Genomic DNA, 22,248 nt, shown 5'->3' with positions numbered 1-22,248 from the left:
CAGCCGCCAAACAACTACTTTCAAAGTTAAAACCACGCTGGACATTGAACTATATTCAACAAACATTTATGAAACATATCTCACAGAGGTCAGTCTCGCAGATGTTTCTCTTTCATTCAGCGGTAGAACCATGCTGAAATCAGTCCGACTCAAACAGCAGTCCGACATAAACAATTGTGTGCTTGGGACTAGATTGATATGGGTCGAATGGATTTGGGTTGGATCTTTCCTTCACTGATGAGAGGTAATATGTCAAAACCGGTCTGTAGGTGATCTATTCGAATAATTTCAGCATGGTCCTGCTGTTAGATAAACGAGAAACATCTGCAAGACTAACCACTTCAAGGTATCTTGCATAACCAAGGAAGTTGTAGTTTGTCGGAAAACATTTATTAGAACCTACGGTGTAGATACTTTGGAATACTCGAGATTTCATTTCGAAATATTCATTTCCTCATAAGATGAAACGAGTCTAAGTTACGAAAAAGAAAATGACACTTTCGTTTCATCATTGTCAATGAAGAATTCATTAGTAACAATCCTTAATTCGACTCACCATTCCCAAGAAAATGTTGGCTGCACTATTGACACTTTCACATATAGAGGTTCCCATAATCCATTGCAAAAAATCTCCAATAACTCCTATTACTTTTTGCATTATACCATAGTAGTACAAAATATTTACCATAAAACTGATGAAGTATATTGTAGAGAGGGCCTGAAATGAGAAAAATGTTATCATTTCTCATGAGAGTGAGCGTAACTCCCATGGCACGTAATTGTTCAATTTACCTTAAAAGCAAAAACATTTGTTTCTATCAAAATTGATCCATACGCAAATTCAGCACCTTTGAAGGCGTAACCTAGCAATATTTCTACTTTATCACCAAAGCACTGGAGAATATTACGACCCACTTTCCATCTGATTGTTAACAGACCAAAAACAAATTGAAGAATCAGTCCCCAAATAATAATCCTCCACCGAATCTGAAAAAAAAGAAACTGATTTGTATTTTTTTGACGAATGAAGAAAATGTTCTGATGCACGCTACAGTCGCAAATATAGACGCAGATATTACGAATTTCCTTTAGAAACGAAGTAACTTACATAATAACAATCAATTTACATTAATTTTTGAATTATGTGAGACTGGTTGTTGCCCGCAGTTTCGCTCGTGTAGAATTTGGTTTGTCACATTGAGTTCCGTGACAGACCATTTCAAACAAATAGTAACAATATTTTTTTGTTAACCCAAAACTTCAGGTTTCCAACCTAAATACAATACAATGTTTGAATCCCTATTTTTTTCCTTTGGGGGTGGAAATTCCTAATTTCCTTTCTTGATATTTATTTACGCTATACAAGGAACCTTCCTGTTTTTTCCTTTGGGGGTGGAAATTCCTAATGTCCTTTCTTGATACTTATTTACGCTATACAAGGAACCTTCCTGCATATTTAAAAATACTAAGTTCAGTAGCTTCGGCTGTACGTTAATGTAAGAGTGTACAACAAGTAATAATTTATATTTTTACTTTAAAAATACGGTTACTGAAAAAATATGCAAACTGCACTGGGAAGAGAATAGTTTCCAGAATCGAATTATGTTACCTATAAATAAATTCGCAAAACTAACACAACCGTCAATGATGTCTGCCCTTACGCGTCTGCCCGCGTTCGGGTCGCGTATTTGGCGATGGCGCTTCATTTCTCAGACCGCCCCTCTACTTCCGCGCATCATCCCTTGTCGTCTTACAGGAGACGCGACGCGTAATGGCTTACTGCGTTGCGTCAAGTTAATCTTATCGGGATAACTTTTAAACAATTCGTCCAAATTACTTAGTATGAATTTTTATTAGAATTTGACAGATATTCTGAAATGTGCATTGCAAAAAATATCTAATTTAATTGTATTTATGGCCCAGTATCCTGCATATAGAGGCTGCCATATAAAAGGTATATTATCGCGAACTTTTATTCAGAACTATTAAAAATAAACAATCTTACTGTACATTATCTGCATGTAACTCCAATGATATAGGCAGCGCACGTCAAGAAAGCTCTCAGGAAGCAACCATTTTTTCGACTTACTTAATAATTATTTTTATATCATGACAAAAATTGCACAAAATTGACGTGTTCTTTGAAATTTCAGATTACACGTCCGTTTCAATTACACGTTTTCGTTGGAACGCCCTGTATATGTGGGCCATGACTTGGGGTCCATTTTCACTTCTTGTCTTTTGAAGAGTTTTTTCTCGGCTGAAAGTGGAAATTCTGGCCACAACATTTTAGTAAGTTCATCATTCCTTCTCTCAATAATCTCATAAAACTTTTGCACTTTGTTCTTTTGACTTGTTTAAATATAATTTTTTCAAAACGATGTTATTCTCTTTGTCTGAAGGTAGTATCTTCATGGTGTTGCCTTTTGAAAACATCGGATTTTGAAAGTTATGTAAGTTCTAGTGCAGCCACAGCCTGGTTGATGGATCAACATAAGGATTCCACAACGCAGATTGTTTCCAATGTGAATACGAATATTGGTTTGGGCTTTCCTTCAATGAAGATTTCTCTATCTCAGCGAGTCCGGTTATGTACTTTCTCTCATGTATTGGGTCTTGTTTATCTTCAAAATTTTGAATTAGAGTTAATTGTGTTTGATATTGGTATTGATATCAATTTCGCTCTGTCGATGAATTATTCTTCTCTAAGTAATTTGAAGCTTATACGAAGATCGTGAAAAATACCAGCGAAAAGATTTTCCACTTTTTTCTTATGTAACTTAACCAGTAACTGAAAACTTACCGACTCTCATATTTTTTGTTTTTGGATAATGCAACTTTTCTCAGGAACTTCATGCGAGTTCTGATACTTTCCTTCAGAGTTTGGGAACAATATCAACACATTATTTCCAAACAATAAACATTCTTGAAGTTATATGATTTGGTCAAACCTCGCTGGGAATATTAAAGGTTTGTAGATTCAACACGTTTCATGAACTTGACAGAGTATTTACGAATAAGCTATGGTACATAGAGTAAAAGTTGCTTCCGTCAGAGCAATTATCAGGGTCGCTATAAAATAATAATGATCACTAAGAGTGTAAGTTTCACGATTGGATGTAACTGCGATAGACATTAAGGAAGGCGATGAGAAAACGGACCGAGTTATTTGATTTCCTTATACGAGTGTAATTTAGTGAAGATAGCCGGACTTCATTGAAATTAAATTTTTCCTATTTTCGATTGTATTTGTTTTTATGTTTCTGAATAAATAGTATTGAATATTACTGGAGTTTTTTCCCAATACCAAATCGTTATTTTTAACACCTCGACACGTGTTTGGATCACCAAGAGATCATCTTCAAAGAGGAAGATTAAAACTACAAACTAATGCGAGCTAACCTATTTATGCTATATAGGTATCCCTTACAGGTAAACCATCCAGGCGTACCACCCATACAGGTATACCAACCTAAATTAATTTTACAATTTTGGCTTATCTATTATTTTACAATATATGTTTATATAAAACAATTTTCAACTATATAAAAATTAATTTCACAATATTGCCTATCCAAATTTATTTTTGCAATGTGTCCTTATGTAGTAATCAGTAAACCCAACAACATTATTTTTTTTAACTAGCTATATAGTATTATGCTCTTTGGTATAGGTCCGTCATCATTATTCATAATATTATTGAGTTTACTTATTTCTACAGTCTCTTAGGCATCTAGTTGCCTGTTGTTGTTAACTTGTCTAACTAATCTTAATGAACTGAAGTCTATGAAATGGTTTTGTTGCAAAAAATGATGGGCGACTGCTGATTTTTCAGGTCTTCCATATTTTAAGTGTGCTATGTGTTCCGTGTATCTTACTTTAATAGATCTTTTTGTCTGTCCATAATATTTTGCATCGCAGTCCTTACATTCAATTTCGTAAATTCCAGACTTTTCCGAATTCTCGACTTTGTCTTTTGGACTTCCCAAAAGGCTCTGTAGTATATGACTTGTTTTAAAAACCACCTTCATACCTAGTTCCTTGAAAATCTTTCCAAAGTATATTGGTGGTATGGAACTGAGATGTATTTATCTTGGTTTTTGTCCTTTCTGAAAGCCGAGATTTCGTTCATTCTTAACCTAAACTTCTTCTTCCTTATTATGTCATCTACAATTCCCCTCGAGAAACCGTTAGTGGCTGCTATTTTCTGTATTGTACGTCTTTCTTTTGTGTCCAGAAAGGACAAAAACCAAGATAAATACATATCAGGTCCATACCACCAATATACGAGGAACTTTGGAAATATTTTCAATGAACTAGGTATGAAGGTGGTTTTTAAAACAAGTCATACACTACAGAGCCTTTTGGGAAGTCCAAAAGACAAAGTCGAGAATTCGAAATTTACGAAATTGAATGTAAGGATTGCGATGCAAAATATTATAGACAGACAAAAAGATCTATTGAAGTTAGATATAAGGAACACATAGCACACTTTAAATGTGGAAGACCTGAAAAATCAGCAGTCGCCCATCAACAAAACCATTCCATAGACTTCAGTTCATTAAGATTAGTTAGACAAGTTAACAACAACAGGCAACTAGATGCCTATGAGACTGTAGAAAAGTAAACAAAATAATATTATGAATAACGATGATGAACCTATACCAAAGAGCATACTATATAGCATGTAAAAATAAAATAATTTTATTGGGTTTACTGATTACTACATAAGGAGACATTGCAAAAATAAATTTGGATAAGCAATATTGTGAAATTAATTTTTATATAGCTGAAAATTGTTTTATATAAACATATATTGTGAAATAAGTGATAAGGCAAAATTGTAAAATTAATTTAGGTTGGTATACCTGTATGGGTGGTACGCCTGGATGGATTACCTGTATGGGATACATATATAGCATGAATAGGTTAGCTCGCATTAGTTTCTAGTTTTAATCTTCCTCTTTGAAGATGATCACTCGAAACACGTGTCGAGGTGTTAAAAATAACGATTTGGTGTTAGGAAAAAACTCCAGTAATATTCATTACTACACCAGAAGTTCCAAACAGTTTAAAAATCTGTTTGAAATCTGTTTTTCCGTTAATCAGCTGTCGTCCTCATACGAACGGCAACTCTCAGAAGTTGAGAAACTTGTGCGAGCTAAGGACTAACGAGGTCTTACCTTTTAACGTGTGATTCCTAACACGGTTGCAGAATCATTCCAGCTTCAACCAGATAAATTATCTCGAGAAAAATATCTGGTCGAGGCAGGAATCGAACCCACGGTCTTCCAATCGTGAGTCGGGCGCACTACCACCGCGGCCAATTCCACAACTGTGCATCATAACTAAATAGTATTGGCTAGTAGTTTCGAATTCTCCCAATCAGCTGGATATTTTCAAACACGATAATGTAAGTATCCTCACTGAGTGCATGTTCTGCTACTGCTCACTTGTCCGTATGCCCCAAGCGACAATTCATCTTGTGTTCAAAGAGCCGGGTACTTAGACTATTTTCGTGGTTCCAATGTAGACAGTAGATCCTTCACTGCCTTTAGACTTTCCCTGATGATTTCAGTCGGCTCGAATAGCGATATCCAAAATAAAGATGGATAAAAATATCATCGTGTATGGACTCTTTTCCCTAAGTAAAATGTTTTGACCAAAACACTCGATCCACGGCACTCTGGATTTTACACGAAAAAAGAGATCCAATATACTCCGGCATTCCTTTCACAGAGGCGCTAAGCGCTCATGGATGTTAACATTTGGAAACCATTCTTGATGCATCCATTACCATATGTACGGAGTTGGGTCAATTTTGTTTCTCGAGTCGGGAGATCTTGACGAAACAAAAGCGGATCTGGTTTTTTCAACACAAGGGTGTCTTTGCACCTTTCGCAGAACTATAAACTTAATCAAAAGCAATGTGTAAAAGCAAGCCAGACATAAGTGGAATTACCTGGTGGTGTGACACTCAAGTTTGATGAAATAATCGTCTTTTTTGTCTGCAGTTTATCTTTATTCGAAGTCTGTCTGCCCGGTACTGACGATGCACAATAGGCGGTAACATCAAATTGATCTGAAGATCTTTCCATATTAGTAAACAACGTGAAAATTTGGTTAGCAAACTTGGAAGTCACATCACTAGGTTGTTTCAGACCACCTGCCCAGCAGTAATGATGCCCAATAGACTCTGTGTGTGTATGTTCATGTGTGCTATATACGGCATGATGAAATCATTCCCCCAGTTAAGTGAATAAAATCAGTAAAAAAGTAACTCTCACCTTAGATTTATTGGGACACAAGAGATATCCTATGAGAAGAAATACACAAAGACCTGAAATCGGTATGAGCCTCCCCCGATTATCATTTGTATCGAATGCCAAATATACGGCGGCAATGATGAAAATAGAGATGTAAAAGATTTGTGAACCATATCTGAAAATGAGTAAAGAAAATTTGGATTGAAGAAATATACTTCATTGACGCTGTCAAAGTTAAAGTGAAATAATTAAACAGTATAAGTTGATAGTGAAGAAGCATTTCACCAGCTCTAAAAAAATGAACATTTAATGAAATCAAACCCATCAATGTGTTACATCAGACAATAAAAGCATGTCAGGAAATCACCCATTTTATGAAAAACTTCCTGTATTATTACTTATATCAAGTTACATATTGTAGTTTTTTTTTGAGACAGGTAAACCTCGCGATGAGCTTCTATATCATATTATTTGTATAATGGGATGAATCAATGGGTATGACTCGTATTTTTTCAGCAAATCCGTTCATTTGGCACCCATGTCATGAGAGTGCATGGAAAAACTAATCTACCATCTTGAACGGTCCGGCATATTGCATTCAAATGAGGGCATGTTGTCGCTCATATCCACCCCCATATCATGGGGGTGGATGAAAACTAGTCCGCCATCTTGGGTGAACTATCATATTGCATTCAGAGTGACGCTATATTATTTTTCATATTATTTTTAGCCAACCCTTCGATTTGATGTCATAATCACGAAGGTACATAGTAAAACCGGTCCTGCATATTTGGCGCTAGACCATGTTCGATGAGGAATGGCGTTACTTAGCTATACATGTATTTCCATCCGAACTGTATGTTCAATCGATGAGGATAACTACTTCAAGATTCAGCTGCAAGATATGACCCGAAGTAACATACATACACACTTACATATGTACTTCCGAACTTACGTACCTATATACATACAATCGTACATACATACATACAGGCTGATTCACGGTGGATAGCACATTAGACGTTTCTGGTGAACCAGACAACGGATCACTTTGAAAATTTAATGGAGGGCATATTCGGACATTCTCTAGCCAACTAAAATATTTTCGACAATGCGGTGTTGCCGCTTCCATTAGAAAGCAGTAGCAACTTTGATTTTTCAAATGGAACATTCTGTATATAATATTATTTTTGGAATCTCCAACAATTGCCCGACAACTTTTCTTGATATTTCCCTGTACCTATCTGTTACCGTTTTCGAAATAAAAATTAATTTCAATTTTTTTCTTTGAAAATCATGACTTCTAAAAATGCCGATATCTTTTAGTTAAGAAGTACTATGATATCGAAATTTGGTTTGGAGTTAGGTGATACTTGGACACTTCCCACACGTCAGCCTAATCTCCGTTACTTCAATACAGGGTGGTAAAAAATTACAGTTTTTTCGTTTGCTTGAAAAAGTTGCTGAAATTTGATTATTTTAAAAGGAACACCCTGTATATTATTGAAAATTCGGAAAGCTGCTGAAATTTGCTTTCTTTCTATGTATATCATACCTATACCTAACTAGTCAAGTTTCGGACTTATGAACATTTATTTGTGAAAATGTCCCTTCAGAATGGTATTTCCATTCGGTATTTGGTAAGCAGGCCATGATTACTAATTGACAGTAGCGTTGTGACATTCTCCTAATAATATCGACATTTTCGTCACTTCAGAAGTTGCAAATACCTTCAAAACGATGGAACAAAACTATTCAAACGAAGTTCTTATGAATTTGTTTATTATTTTTGGACAGTGTGACAAAATTATCAGCAGAACATGTAGAAAGTTCAATGAAATGTATCCGAATCTACCGCCAATGAACCTCAAGAAATTTATACGAATTCAGAACAATTTCAATGCATTTGGATCAACTTCAAAAGCACCAAGAATTTTGCCTCGACCCGTAACTTTCCAGATTAATGTCTTAGCATATTTTCACGCATTTCCCGAGTCATCGATAAGAAGTGCTGGAAAAGATTTGGGTATAAAATATTCATCGGTTCAAAGAATCTTGCGAAGACATAAAATGCATGATTATAAATTCACCAAAATTCAAGCAATGAAGCCTCAAGATCCTCAACAGAGAGTAGAATTTTGTGAAATGTTGTTGACACGCATTCAAGAAGATCCACTTTTTTTAAATAAAATCCCTTCTCTCGAAATTTTCGAGAGAAGGGATTTTCAATAGAAAAAATCGTCATTATTGGTCCAGTGAAAATCCTCACGTCACAAAAGAAGCCGGATTTCAAGAAAAATTTAGTTTTAATGTCTTCTGCATGTTGATGGACAACAAATTGAGGTACGTGATATACGAGGAGTCATTAACATCCAGAAGCTACCTGAATATTTTGGAGAATACTGTAGACAGTTTCGTGGATAATCTGCCACTCGAAGATTATCGAATCTGTTGGTACCATCTAGACGGAGCTCCTGCACATTGCACAAGAGAAGTGAGCGCAGAACTGGATAGACTATTTGACGATCGGTGGATGAGGCGCTTCGGACCATGGAATTGGCCAGCGAGATCACCCGATCTTAATCCATTAGATTTTTATTTGGGGGGAATGTTCAAAGAAAAAGTTTACAAAATACCCGTGCGTTCGAGAGATGAATTGTTAGAAAGGATTGCCCAAACATTTGAAGATTTGGAACCCAATGAAATCAGATCTGCCACCACGAAAGCAGTTAACACCCGCATTTTATAGTGTTTGGAAGTGAACGGCCAGCGATTCGAACATATTTTGAAATATTCCACATGATTGTTTTACTTTTTTATAATTATTCATATCAATATTTCCAATTTCAAGTTTCTTGGTGCTTTTTTAAAGTTTATCCAAACATATTGAAATTGTTCTGAATTCGTATAAAATTCTTGAGGTTCATTGGCGGTAGATTCGGATACATTTCATTGAACTTTCTACATGTTCTGCTCATAATTTTGTCACACTGTCCAAAAATAATAAACAAATTCATAAGAACTTCATTTGAATAGTTTTGTTCCATCGTTTTGAAGGTATTTGCAACTTCTAAAGTGACGAAAATGTCGATATTATTAGGAGAATGTCACAACGCTACTGTCAAATAGTAATCATGGCCTGCTTACCAAATACCGAATGGAAATACCATTCTGAAGAGACATTTTCACAAATAAATGTTCATAAGTCCGAAACTTGACTAGTTAGGTATAGGTATGATATACATAGAAAGAAAGCAAATTTCAGCAGCTTTCCGAATTTTTAATAATATACAGGGTATTCTATTTAAAATAATCAAATTTCAGCAACTTTTTCAAGCAAACGAAAAAACTGTATTTTTTTACCACCCTGTACTGGAGTAACGGAGATTAGGCTGACGTGTGGGAAGTGTCCTAGTATCACCTAGCTCCAAACCAAATTTCGATATCATAGTACTTCTTAACTGAAAGATATCGGCATTTTTAGAAGTCATGATTTTCGAAGAAAAAAATTGAAATTAATTTTTATTTCGAAAACAGTAACAGATAGGTATAGAGAAATATCAAGAAAAGTTGTCGGGCAATTGTTGAAGATTCCAAAAATAATATTATATACAGAGTGTTACATATGAAAAATCAAAGTTGCTACTGCTTTCTAATAGAAGCGGCAACACCGCATTGTCGAAAATATTTTAGTTGACTAGAAAATGTCCTAATATGCCCTCCATTAAATTTTCAAAGTGATCCGTTGTCTGGTTCACCGGAAACGTTTAATGTGCCATCCACCGTGAATCAGCCTGTATAAACATAATATCATGTGATTTCATGCTGAACTGTGTCGATGTGAATATTATATATAAAAATTTACTAGACAACTGTACCCACGTTGTGGATAAAATTTCACCAATGAAATCATTTATGAGCAGAGAGGATAGCTTACCTTATTATGATTACGAAATGAGAGTAAAGGCAAAAGAAAGAGATATAGCATTCAAACTATTCAAATTACAGAATAGCACAAACAACTGGGCCAGTTATAAAAAAATTAGAAATGAATATATCAATTTATTAAAAAGTAAAAAAGCAAATTACTATCAATAAGATAGATTTAAATAAGAAAGATCCAAATAAGATGTGGAAAACTTTAAAAAGCCTTGTCAACTCAAGGAGAAATGTTAATTGCTTCAGTAGAGGTATTGAATTTGAATACAATGGGACCATAACAAAAGTTAATGATGAAAATGATATTGCGCAGAATTTCAATTTTTATTACATTGAAAGCATTGGAAATATTTTAAATACTATTGATACTGGACCAGAATGGAGTAATCCGTACCATTTTGTATGTACCTTCTCTGAATTTAAATTAATTGGATTGTCTGAGTTAGCAAAATTGTTCAATGAACTAGACAACAAACAAGGCAGTGAAATGATAGATATGAGGTTCATTAAATCTACTTTTGGAGTCATTGGGCATGTGTTACTTCACTTTATTAACAGTTCTTTATCGTATGGAAAATTTCCAAATGACTTGAAAACGAGTGAAATTGTACCAATACAAAAAATTCCAAATTCCATAAAATCATGTGAATTTCGACCAATTAATACATTACCGGGAAGTGAGAAACTACTAGAATCTGTCAAAAACAATTACTGTCCAGTCATTATAGTAGGTAAGTTCACCTCGGAATTCGAGAAACCCAGCTGTAAGTCTGTAAATACTTGTATATTGACACCCTGAAAGTTGTCTCAAAACCTACATATGGTAGGGTGTAAGCAACTATTAAATTTCAAGGTCAAAGGTCACAAAAATCGTTTTTTTGCATTTTTTTTGGAAATATCTCATTTCCTATGGGTTTTTTGCTATTTGTATTTATTATCAATATTGTAGAATACAAAATTCTCTACAAATTTTGTTTGAAAAAATGTTTTATACAGTGAACCGTTTTCGAGATAGAGGGCGGAGAGCACGCGGTCACAGCATCACTTCAAGTCAACCGGTGCCTCCGGTCGAAATCGCGCCATATATAGTTGATGAACTATTGATAAATCAATGATTATAAATATTTGTCTATTTTTATTAACTATTATATTATATTTTATCATTTTTTTCCTAACTTATCCACTTTTTATTCAGTATTAATTTATTTAACAACACTAACCTGCCCATGTAATTGCAGAATTGTTAATGAAAATATAGGAATTATATTTGAATTTTAACCTAATTAATATTTATAACTTCTTACATGATGAAAAAAAAACAAATAAATTATGAATTAATCTTTTTATTAAAAAATATCATTGAATACATTTATTTTTATTGAAAGTAAAGAAATGGAATAAAGGGTACAAAAACTACAATTTATAATTTTAATCATCTTCTTCCTCTTCATCGTCGTCTTCTGGCTGCTGGTAAATTCCAAACTGGTCTTCCATGATTTCGTGGTCAAAGGTTCCATCTTCGTTAATGTCGCTCTGATATGATAGAGCATTGAGACAAGCTTGCCCATTACATTGGCCACAAGCTAAAGAGCGTTGCAAGCCCGCTATCCTGCATCCGCATCGCGAACCACAACCACTCTTGCAATTGCATAAAATTGTATTTATCAAATCTTCTGGAGCAGGTGGTAAAATTGTCATGATAGGCTCCAGAAAATCGTTTCGCATTGCCCAACCCCATACCTGGGGTTCCAAATCATGTCCTAACCAAGTTTGAACTTGATAATATACACGGTTGAAATGTTGATGAGCAGCTGCACTTGTTGGTGGAATATTTTAAAGCTGCACAGGTTTATTAAGTTTTGTAGACTTGACGTAATGCATATAACGAAGATGATCGAGACTTTTCACAGATTTCGGAGCATTATAGACTGCCAATAAGGTTTGAGTTCCACTCTCTAATAATCTCTGGGCCGAACAATTTTCTTCCTCAAATGCTGCAGCTAGTTCATCCAAATTTGTCAGTTTCTCAAAAATGCATGAAGAAAATGATAAAATATAATATAATAGGAAATAAAAATTGACAAATATTTATAATCATTGATTTATCGATAGTTCATCAACTATATATGGCGCGTTTTCGACCGGAGGCACTGAAGTGATGCTGTGACCGCGCGCTCTCCGCCCTCTATCTCGAAAACGGTTCACCGTATAAATTTTTTTTAAACAAAATTTGTAGAGAATTCTGTATTCTACAATATTGATAATAAATACAAATAGCAAATACCCATAGGAAATGAGATATTTCCAAAAATAGCGCAAAAAAACGATTTTTGTGACCATTGACCTTGAAATTTAATAGTTGCTTACACCCTACCATATGTAGGTTTTGAGACAACTTTTAGGATGTCAATATACAAGTATTTACAGACTTACAGCGGGGTATCTCGAATTCCGAGATTCTTACCTAATTTAAGCTTAAATGACTGGATTATATACTGTCAAATCAGTCTGGCTTTAGGCAAAATCATTCATGTGAATCTGCGCTTCAGTTAACAATAACTAAATGGAAACAATCAATAGACCAAGGGCAATATATAGTGGCTGTATTTTTGGACCTCAAACGTGCTTTCGAAACAATTGATAGAAGAATTCTCATAATGAAGCTAAAAAGCATTGGCATTGATGGTAATGCACTTGACTGGTTTATTGATTATTTGTCAAACAGAAGCTATATCACAAAGATTGACAACTATTTATCGACTCCTATATTAAATGAATTTGGTGTGCCACAAGGAAGTGTCTTAGGACCTCTCTTGTTTCTGATATATATTAATGATATAAGCTTTGCTCATAACTGTGATTTCATGAATTTACTTGCTGATGAAACACTACTTTGCGTTACCAATAATAATCTAAATGAAGCAATTTGTAAAATAAATACATCATTGGAAACTATGAGAACCTACTTGAATACAAATGAATTGAAACTCAATTCTGCTAAAACTAAGGCTATGATTCTAACTACTCCCTTCAAGTATGCTAACCTTAACATATCTGAATACCACATTAATATTGAGAACACAGAAATTGAAATCGTTACTGAATTCAAATATCTTGTTTTATGCTTGATAACAATCTCACTTTCAATAAACATTTTTATATACTTATAAAAAGATTTGTAAAAAATTATATTTTTTCAGTCGTATATCAGCTAGTCTCTCAGCTTTCTCTAACATTACTGTGTATAATACAATCATAAAGCCACACTTTGATTATTGTGCAAGTTTGCTCTATTCATTAGATCAAAATAAAATATCAGCTTTACAGAAACTGCAGAATAGAGGTATGCGTATAATATTAAAATGCAACCGTTATACAAATATATCATTAATGCTGGATCAGCTTCAATGGCTCTCCGTGAGAGATAGATATTATCTAAATACAATGATTTTCATTTTAAAAATTTTAAACAATCATCTCCCTACCTATTTTAATGACTTCATTGTTTTCAACTCTGATATTCATAGATATTCAACAAGAAATAATGCAAATTTTTATTTACCTAGATGCAATCCGTCAAGTACTATGAAGTCCATGTTCTATAGGGGTTTGAACGATTTCAATAAATTACCGAATGATATTAAAAAAGCTCAGACTGTTAAGGAATTCAGAAAACGCCTTATCAGATTCATACAAATTGTGAAATGAATTTGATACATATTTTATATTGTTTTGTCTTTAGATAAATTTATATGTAACTACCTGTATACTTATTTTTATTTATATTTTTTAATATTGGTCTTGTCAGAAAGTTAATAATAATTTTTTTAATATTACTACATGTAATTTTGTATGTAAATTATGTTTTCCTATTTTCAATAAACTGTTATTATTATTATTACAAATTGTGAACTGAATTTGATACCAATTTTATATTTTATATTGTTTTGTCTTTAGATAAATTTATATGTACCTACCTGTATACTTATTTTTATTTGTATCTTTTAATTTTGGTCTTGTCAGAAAGTCAATGTAAATTTATTTTCTTAATATTTCTACATGTAATTTTTGTATGTAAATTAGGTTTCCTATTTCAATAAACTATTATTATTATTATTATAAACATTGCAAGTCGAATACAATTTCATGAAAATGAATGCTTTTGTCGTCGATGTGTCTTCAATCTGTGGGGCATGAGTCATGACATTTTATCTATGCAAAATTATCATTCACTTTCGAAAAAGGAATGTGAATCTTCATTCAGAAGTATTCTTTGTAATTGTGTGATTTTGGCTTCTATGAGTGTATATATTTTTGTAGCATTTATAATTTTTTCAGTAGACTTATATACGTAATTTCAAGTATTAAAATCAATAATTCAGCTGAGCTTGAAATGATATCAAAAGATATCAAAACAATGACTCTTTTTGGAATAAGATAGCGATACACCCAATTATTTTATAATTACCTTGAAATCAAATGATTTGTTACAAGTAAATTAATATTTCAATTCGGCAGATAACGAGAATGTGAAATAAATTTGTTAAAAGGTATGTGATAAGCCTAAGGATAATGTTTTTCTGAGTATACCGGTTAACTACGACTACTAAAATAGGAGAATTATAATTTTTTACCAATTCGCGTTAGTTTCATTTATTTTTTACTTCATTTATTTCGAAATTATCAATATGAAGTAACACTTCAGAAATTGAGTACAAAAATTATTACAAATACCATGCGATTCATTTTTCTGTGCTACTGAAAAATTGAATTAGTACATAATATTGACTCACAATAATACGAACGTATTCAATAAATACTTTATTGTGGGATTTTCACTAAACAGTTTTACAAAAACGCAACACGTGTGAAACTGTTTAGAGTGAAAATCTCAAAAAAAAGTGTTTTTGGAATACGTTAGTTATGGATTTTCATCAAGTATCGACCAATTCCATCATATACACAATAATACAGAATAGATTTGAAACTTTCACTGGTGAGAATAGATTGTGTTTGAATTCTCTTTGAAATATATGTTTTCGTTAACCAGCTGTCGCACCCCTACGAACTACAACTCTCAAAAATCGAAACTTGTGGTAACTAAGGACTAACGAGGTGTTACCTTTTAACGTATGATTCCTAGCACGAGTTGGACGAAAGGAAGTGAAAATCGATTCCTTTCTCACTTTTATTCCATTTCATAAGTGAACTTCGTGCATTAATTGACATATTGATTCCGTACAGGTTAGATTAATTGCTCTTCTTAGCTTGAACGGTATTCCGTAGTCTTTAACCACTGTCCCGATTTATGATTGTTTTTAGAAGTCAAATGCTTTGGTGAAATCTTCAAAGATCAGTTACATACTACTTCTGTACATTTCTTTTTTTCGCTGTTATCATTCGTAATGTGCCTCATTGATCTGTAGACGATTCCGCCATTCTGAAACTTGCTTACTTCTTAGGATATTTGCATATTCAATTGTCAGATCATTTTATTGACGTCTGTGGTTATTATGGCTGTCACAATTTTTACGCGGTTTGTGCTTACTCTGGTCAGTTCAGCTCTATTAAGCTTACACTTTCATGTGATGCACTGTTTGGAAACTTTGGTGTAGTGATGAATATTACTGGAGTTTTTCTTTTCCAACACCAAACCGTTATTTTAACACCTCGACACGTGTTTCGATCACCAAGTCATCACCTTCAAGAGGAAGATTAAAATTGAATTCCTCTTGAAGATGATCACTTGGTGATCGAAACACGTGTCGAGGTGTTAAAATAACGGTTTGGTGTTGAACTCCATTAATATTCTTCACACTTTCATTGCAAACAATTTTTCACTCATTTGAAAAAAGATAATCTGTGAAGAAATTCATAGGTATTTGCTAGTATTGCTTGGGAAGTCTTTATTGAAGCATTATAACCCAAACTTTTTTAAGACTAGTAGAAAACCAATTATGTGGGCAAGAACAGGAGCAAATATATTTTTGCAGAGTATGGTGATGAAATTGTATTTATACGTGTGTGTTTTTGTTTGACATGAAATCACTTATCTTATTAGCATCTTCTCCACTGAAGGGTGTGGAAAACGCAGTCTGAATAGCGAAGTCACTTCTTGTACATCCATCACTTGAGTTATTAACAAAAAGGTGGAACATTTTTTTTATTGGAAGTGAATATGAACTAATCGAAAGCAATAGTTTTTTTTTCTCGATACTAATGATTACTTTGTTGTTATTATTGATCTGATTCTTGTTTGAAATCTACTATGGATAAATTTTTCAGATCATTGTCATTGAACCAATGTTTGCGTATTAATATAAATGAAAAATTGTATTTCACATATGCAATAGATAATGACATACAAGGCACTACGCACACCATAGCTCCTTGCTATTACTGATTTGCTCAACTATTGTTGTATGTATCTATTGCAAACAGTTTTTTCTAACCAGAACAAAAATGCTGTTTCGTCGCATCGAGTGACAGTATTTTCCTTCTGGTATAGAAAAAGTTTCTTCAATAGATTCATTTCACACCAGGGTTTCCAAATTCTACTTATATTATTGAGATTGAAGGTTTCCATTCAAATCTTTGATGAGTTCTTTTCCTCTGAAATGCGTATTTGCCAACCTTTTTGTGCATATACAGTGCATTTCATTCAAAACGAGCCACCGGTAGAATGATTTTCAGGAAAAATAAAAAACACGTCAACAATAGTATACAGGATGATACATTTTGACATATTCACATTTGATGTTACTTCCCTTATCGCACCCCCACAGCATGTCACCAATTCAAATGGATCACCCTATATTGTTTTGCATTATTAGATGCTCCATGATGAGTAGATTTCAACGAAGTATAAAACATATGGTCTGAAGCTTATAGTTCGAGAACTACAAATTATTTGAGTTGAAAACGAGCCACCCTGAATAACTTTTGAAACAATGATTTGCAGGAAAAAAATAAAAAACCAGGTCGACAATTATACAGGATGCCACATTTTCAAATATTCGTTCTAGAGACAATTATGAAAGCAATAAATCAGAAAAAGAAATTTTTCTTCAGTTCTTGAATCAAAATCTGAAGACTGGACAATGGGAAGAACACAATGTTCCAAAACGTTTTCATCAACTTTCATACAATGGTACAAACGAGCTTCTATTGCCGTTGAGAATCTCGGTAGTTATTTCTCTGCAATGCATCATGATATTCTCTCTCAAATGTTCTAATGTTATTGATTCTATCTCATACACTTTAGACTTCAGAAGACCCCATAGAAATAAATCTACAGGAGTGAGATCCGGAGACCTTGGTGGTCATTCTGTAGGACCTCTTCTCCAGTCCAGCGACCAGAAAAATGATCATCCAAAAATTGTCGCACTGGAGATGCATAATGAGCTGGTGCACCATCCTGCTGAAAAACTATTTCATTTTCGAATACATTTATATCCCCCTCAATTGCCCTATTGATTCACGGTATAATTCGATTCTCCAACATATCCAAATATTTATCACTAGTCAAATTATCATCGATGAAAAAAATTCCTATGGTGTGGTCACCTAAAAGTCCTGCCCAAACATTCAGTTTTTGAGGTCGTTGGGTATGAAATTGACAATATAAATGACAATTTTGCCGATTCACCTCTCCATTCAAACTAAACGTACATTTATCCAAAAAACAAATTTTGAACAAGAAATTGTGATGCAAGTTGATCCGTTCAGTGAGACTTTCACAAAACTCGATATGTCTATAGAAATCATCTTCGTTCAATTCATGAACTAGTCAAATCTTATATAGATGAGATCCATAAAACATTTGTACGACTGATTTCTGATTCTCGAGAACTTAGTAAGAGATTGCGAATTTCCATTAGTCCAACGTGCCGTAAAACAGCAGTACAAATAGCTTCATCGTTGACAACACCTGAACGGTTATGCTCTTTATTGTTAATAGATCCAGTTTCCATAAATTTGTTCAATAATTCCGAAACGTATTTGTGTCGTACATTTCTTCCTAGATAATTATCATTGAACATACGGACAGCAGATCTAGCACTATTTCCATTCTGATAGTACAAACTCATTATTTCAATCCGTTTTCGAAGCGTTTAAACCATTGCTTTCCGAGAATTCACAAAAACAGAAACACCAATTGTAATTTCACCTGGTAGGTAATTCAAAATTAACTAGGCAAAATGAGATTTTTTTGAAGTATACTTCACAAAAACACCTATGAAAACCTAGGTAACAGATTGTACAGAAGTTCATTCAGGGTGGCTCGTTCTCAACTCAAATGATTTGTAGCTCCCAAACCATAAGCTTCAGACCATAATCCATTCTACTTCGTTAAAATCTGTTCATCATGGAATATCTGCAAAACAATTGATCCATTTGAAAAAAAATGGTGACATGCTCTAGGGCTGCGATAGGGAAAGTTAGATAAGATGTGAATATGTTGAAATGTCCCCCTCTATACTTTTGTTGACAGGTTTTTTGTATCAAGAGTTATTCAGGGTGGCTCGTTTTCAACTCAAATAATTTGTAGCCACCGAACCATAAGCTTCAAACCACATGTTTTATACTTTATTGAAATCTGCTCATCATGGAGCATCTGATAATGCGAAACAATATAGGGTGATCCATTTGAAAAAAAAACTGGTAACATGCTCTGGGGGTGCGATAGGAAAAGTAACATTAAATGTGAATATGTCGAAATGTGTCCCCCTGTGGCCTAGGGTGGCTCGTTTTAAATGGAATGCACTCTGTAGAGTTTTCGTATATAGCATATAATTTTCATTTCCAACTGTTCATATGTGTTCCAAATCTGATTTATATTGATTCAAATTTTTTAACAGACATATGTTCGCCATTTTGTTATCATTCTCCCAGAAGAGAAGTGATTATTTAAAAGAATTTGTGATACCACTTCACTAATGGAGCCAATCCTCACACATCCCAATGTTAGAAAATCATAATGGCTACTCTTAACAAATAATCCATTCACACAAAGGGTCAGTCATTGAAAAGTTCAATAGTTATCTATATACGAAGAACTCTCGGAAAGAAATTCGAGTTTTTCACATACATTTACTGCAGTTAAGGATATTTGATGAGATACCCGCAGATAATTCTCGTTTAGATTCTGAAAAATTACTAAATCTTTTTCATTAAAGATATACCTATTCACAAAATACGTTGAAGCTCAGTGAATTGTAATTTGATTTCACTTATTCCTTATTTTCAACAAGAGATGAGGGATTACCAAATGATAATTTTATCTTCTCTTCTTGAATGAATTTTCCTTGAATGATAACGCAATTAGATGATAGTATTTGTGAATAGTATTACTCTATATATAAAATTCATGAAGGTTATACCCTCAAACGAACTACTCACCTGATCTTACTGCTCAATTGGATGATGGGTTTATAAACATCTTCCTTGAATGATGGTACCAAATAGGGGCGCAATAATAATTTGTTGATGATCAGCAACATATAAAAGCTGAACAGAATAACGAGGAGTCCATAGCCTGAACATGTTGTATCAGCAAAATTTTGCGATCCAGGTCCTACAAACATACGAGAGATGCTTTTTTAACCAGAAGAGTGCAAAATTCAATTATCAGTTGATAATTATCATAATACCGAGCAAACCTATATAAAAAAAAAAACTCCTCTTTCGCAATCTTGTGAAAATGTCTCTAAAAGGTTGTCTTCTCCCTGGATACCTCTCGTGATACAAAATGCTTGCAGCTTCTGCATTTTCCCCGGTTTGTATAAAACAGACTATCATACCCCACTTTTCATAATTCTCATACCTCATTGCGAATGTGTTTGATAATTGAACAAAAACCACTAATTGAAGAGCGTCTTTACTGCTATATGAAAAAACCTAAAACATGCTGTTACTCAGAAACGACGATAATTATCGATATGTGGTTTCCACCATTGAGATTGTCGTAAAATTTGACCATCAGACCATCAGTTTTCATCTATCTAGTTTGAAAACAGGAGTTTCCGTTTGAAAGTGTCCAATTTGGCGCACTCTGTACAGGCTTATGACAGAAGGTCGAGATGATGTGAATGACGACGCTTGTCCAGGACGCTCCAGCACATTAACAACCGATGAAAATGTTGAGAAAACGACAGAAAATCGTCGAACCACTAAATTGCTGAGGATGTCGGCATATCAGTTGGCTCAAGCAATTCAATTTTTCGGAAATTTCGGGCCCGAAGCACGTGGCAGCAAATTTCGTTCCAAAATTGATGAATTTTGACCAATAAAACCGTCGCATGAGCATTGCTCAGGAATTGTTCAATGATGTCAATGGAGATTTTGATTGGCTCAAAAGTATGTGGTGATGAATCATGGGTATATGGTTATGACATCGAAACGAAAGTCCAATCGTCCCAATCGAAGACTCCAGTAGAGCCAAGACCAAAAAAGCACGCCAAGTGTTTTGTTTGTATGATCAAACTGAATTTTGTAGCGTTAACCTTGTTAATAAAACACTACTTCAACATTTAACTATTTACTTCGATAGCAGGTATTGGAATATTTTTACAGTGTGTGAATATGAAAGAGAACAAACAGATGTTTAACTATTGCCGTTTATGACAGAACTAAAACTTACTGATTTACATTGAACCGATCAACGCTCGCTCGAGAGGGATGAACCGGGAGAGGTTCAAGTGTTCTGGAATGCAACCACTGGCCTGTACAGGGTGGTACGAGACATAAGAAAATAAACGATTAAAGAAAATATTAATTGAATGAACTCTCACCGTATACCAAGTTTGATCGAATGACAAGGTTTTGTTCACTGTTTTCTTTGATTACCGTTACACAGTGTGTTGAGTGTTTTGCCACATAGGCATATGGTCAATAAGGAGTATCATCTTGTAATGCGCCGATTGTGAGAAGCTATACGAAGAAATCGTCCGGATTGTTGAAAAATAATTCATGGCGTTCGTATCACGATAATACACCTGTGTCATTGCTTGTTCGGAATGTTTTGGCCAAAAACAACACCGTAATCATTCCTCAGTCACCGTCTTTACCAGATTTGGCCCCCTGCGACTTTTTTTTGTTCCCATCATTGAATAGACTTATGAAAGGACGGCGTTTTACGACGATTGAGAAGATGAAAACCGTATAATTTTTGAAGGGGACTACTTTGATTGGGACAAACTAATAAATATGTTTGAGGAAAAATTAAATTTCACCTCATTTTTTGAAAAGTCAGTTTATTGCTAACATTGCCAATCTCATTTAATTTATGTAGTATTTCACTAATTGGTTATCGATCAGGATTTTCATCAACCATACTTCTTTTACGATCACCATTACCATTATGATGACCAACACGATATGCTGCACCATAAATCAATTTGATGATAACATCAGCAAAGGTAACTACGAACTAATTGTCTTGTTGCTCAGGGCTTCCGGATACTTTCATAGCCTATTGAAGTTTGACAATATACTCGTACTAATGACCGGGTTTTCCCCAGGGTTTGATGCAAAATAAGTAATGAAATGACTGCGAAGAAATATGAGTATATGTTTCCTTATACATAATATTCTGTAACTCGAAGTGACGTTTACGGTTGTGAAGAACCCAACAAATATGAGATTTCAATTTTTTCATCAAAATATATCTTTTTATTGTAAAAAAATTGATGAAATCATATTTTGTAAGGTGGTTGGGGAGCTTCACCTCCAAAAATGATCAACTTATGACGTAATGTATTGATAAAGTAATACACTACTGACTTTGAAACGTTAATCTGAATTTTTGAGTGGTACCATAATGTTAATGAATATTGACAAATATAAAATCCCAACTGATTCAATCAAGAAAGAAAAAACCACAGACATTAAATTTTCATTCTTTTATCTGTCTTGTTGAATTTTTTATCTTTGATTCCTGAGAAAACAAATAAGTAATAATTATTATTTACGACGTTATGAGTATTTTCCAAATATCATTATTTTTTTATAGGAATATGACTTGTAACAAAAAATTCATTTT

General features: G+C 33.9%; 1 protein-coding gene across 4 annotated transcripts in view; it reads right to left on the bottom strand.

The window, feature by feature from the left end:
• LOC111505532 (uncharacterized transporter YutK) overlaps nt 1-22,248 on the bottom strand; it is a 72,992-nt gene that overhangs the window by 18,510 nt on the left and 32,234 nt on the right. For all 4 annotated transcript variants that reach the window (XM_074172394.1, XM_074172393.1, XM_074172395.1 and 1 more), the window contains exons 4-7: nt 19,608-19,782; nt 6,288-6,441; nt 793-987; nt 557-718 (exon numbers count right to left, since the gene is read on the bottom strand). In XM_074172394.1, the coding sequence (XP_074028495.1) occupies nt 557-718; nt 793-987; nt 6,288-6,441; nt 19,608-19,782 (686 nt within the window). The remainder of the gene's footprint in view (nt 1-556; nt 719-792; nt 988-6,287; nt 6,442-19,607; nt 19,783-22,248) is intronic.

This window comes from Leptinotarsa decemlineata, unplaced genomic scaffold (genome assembly GCF_025532065.1).
Source record: "Leptinotarsa decemlineata unplaced genomic scaffold, Ldec_3_MD MMD2_tig00000090_RagTag_RagTag, whole genome shotgun sequence".
NCBI lineage: Eukaryota > Metazoa > Arthropoda > Insecta > Coleoptera > Chrysomelidae > Leptinotarsa > Leptinotarsa decemlineata.
This window is presented reverse-complemented; position numbering and strand designations above follow the sequence as displayed.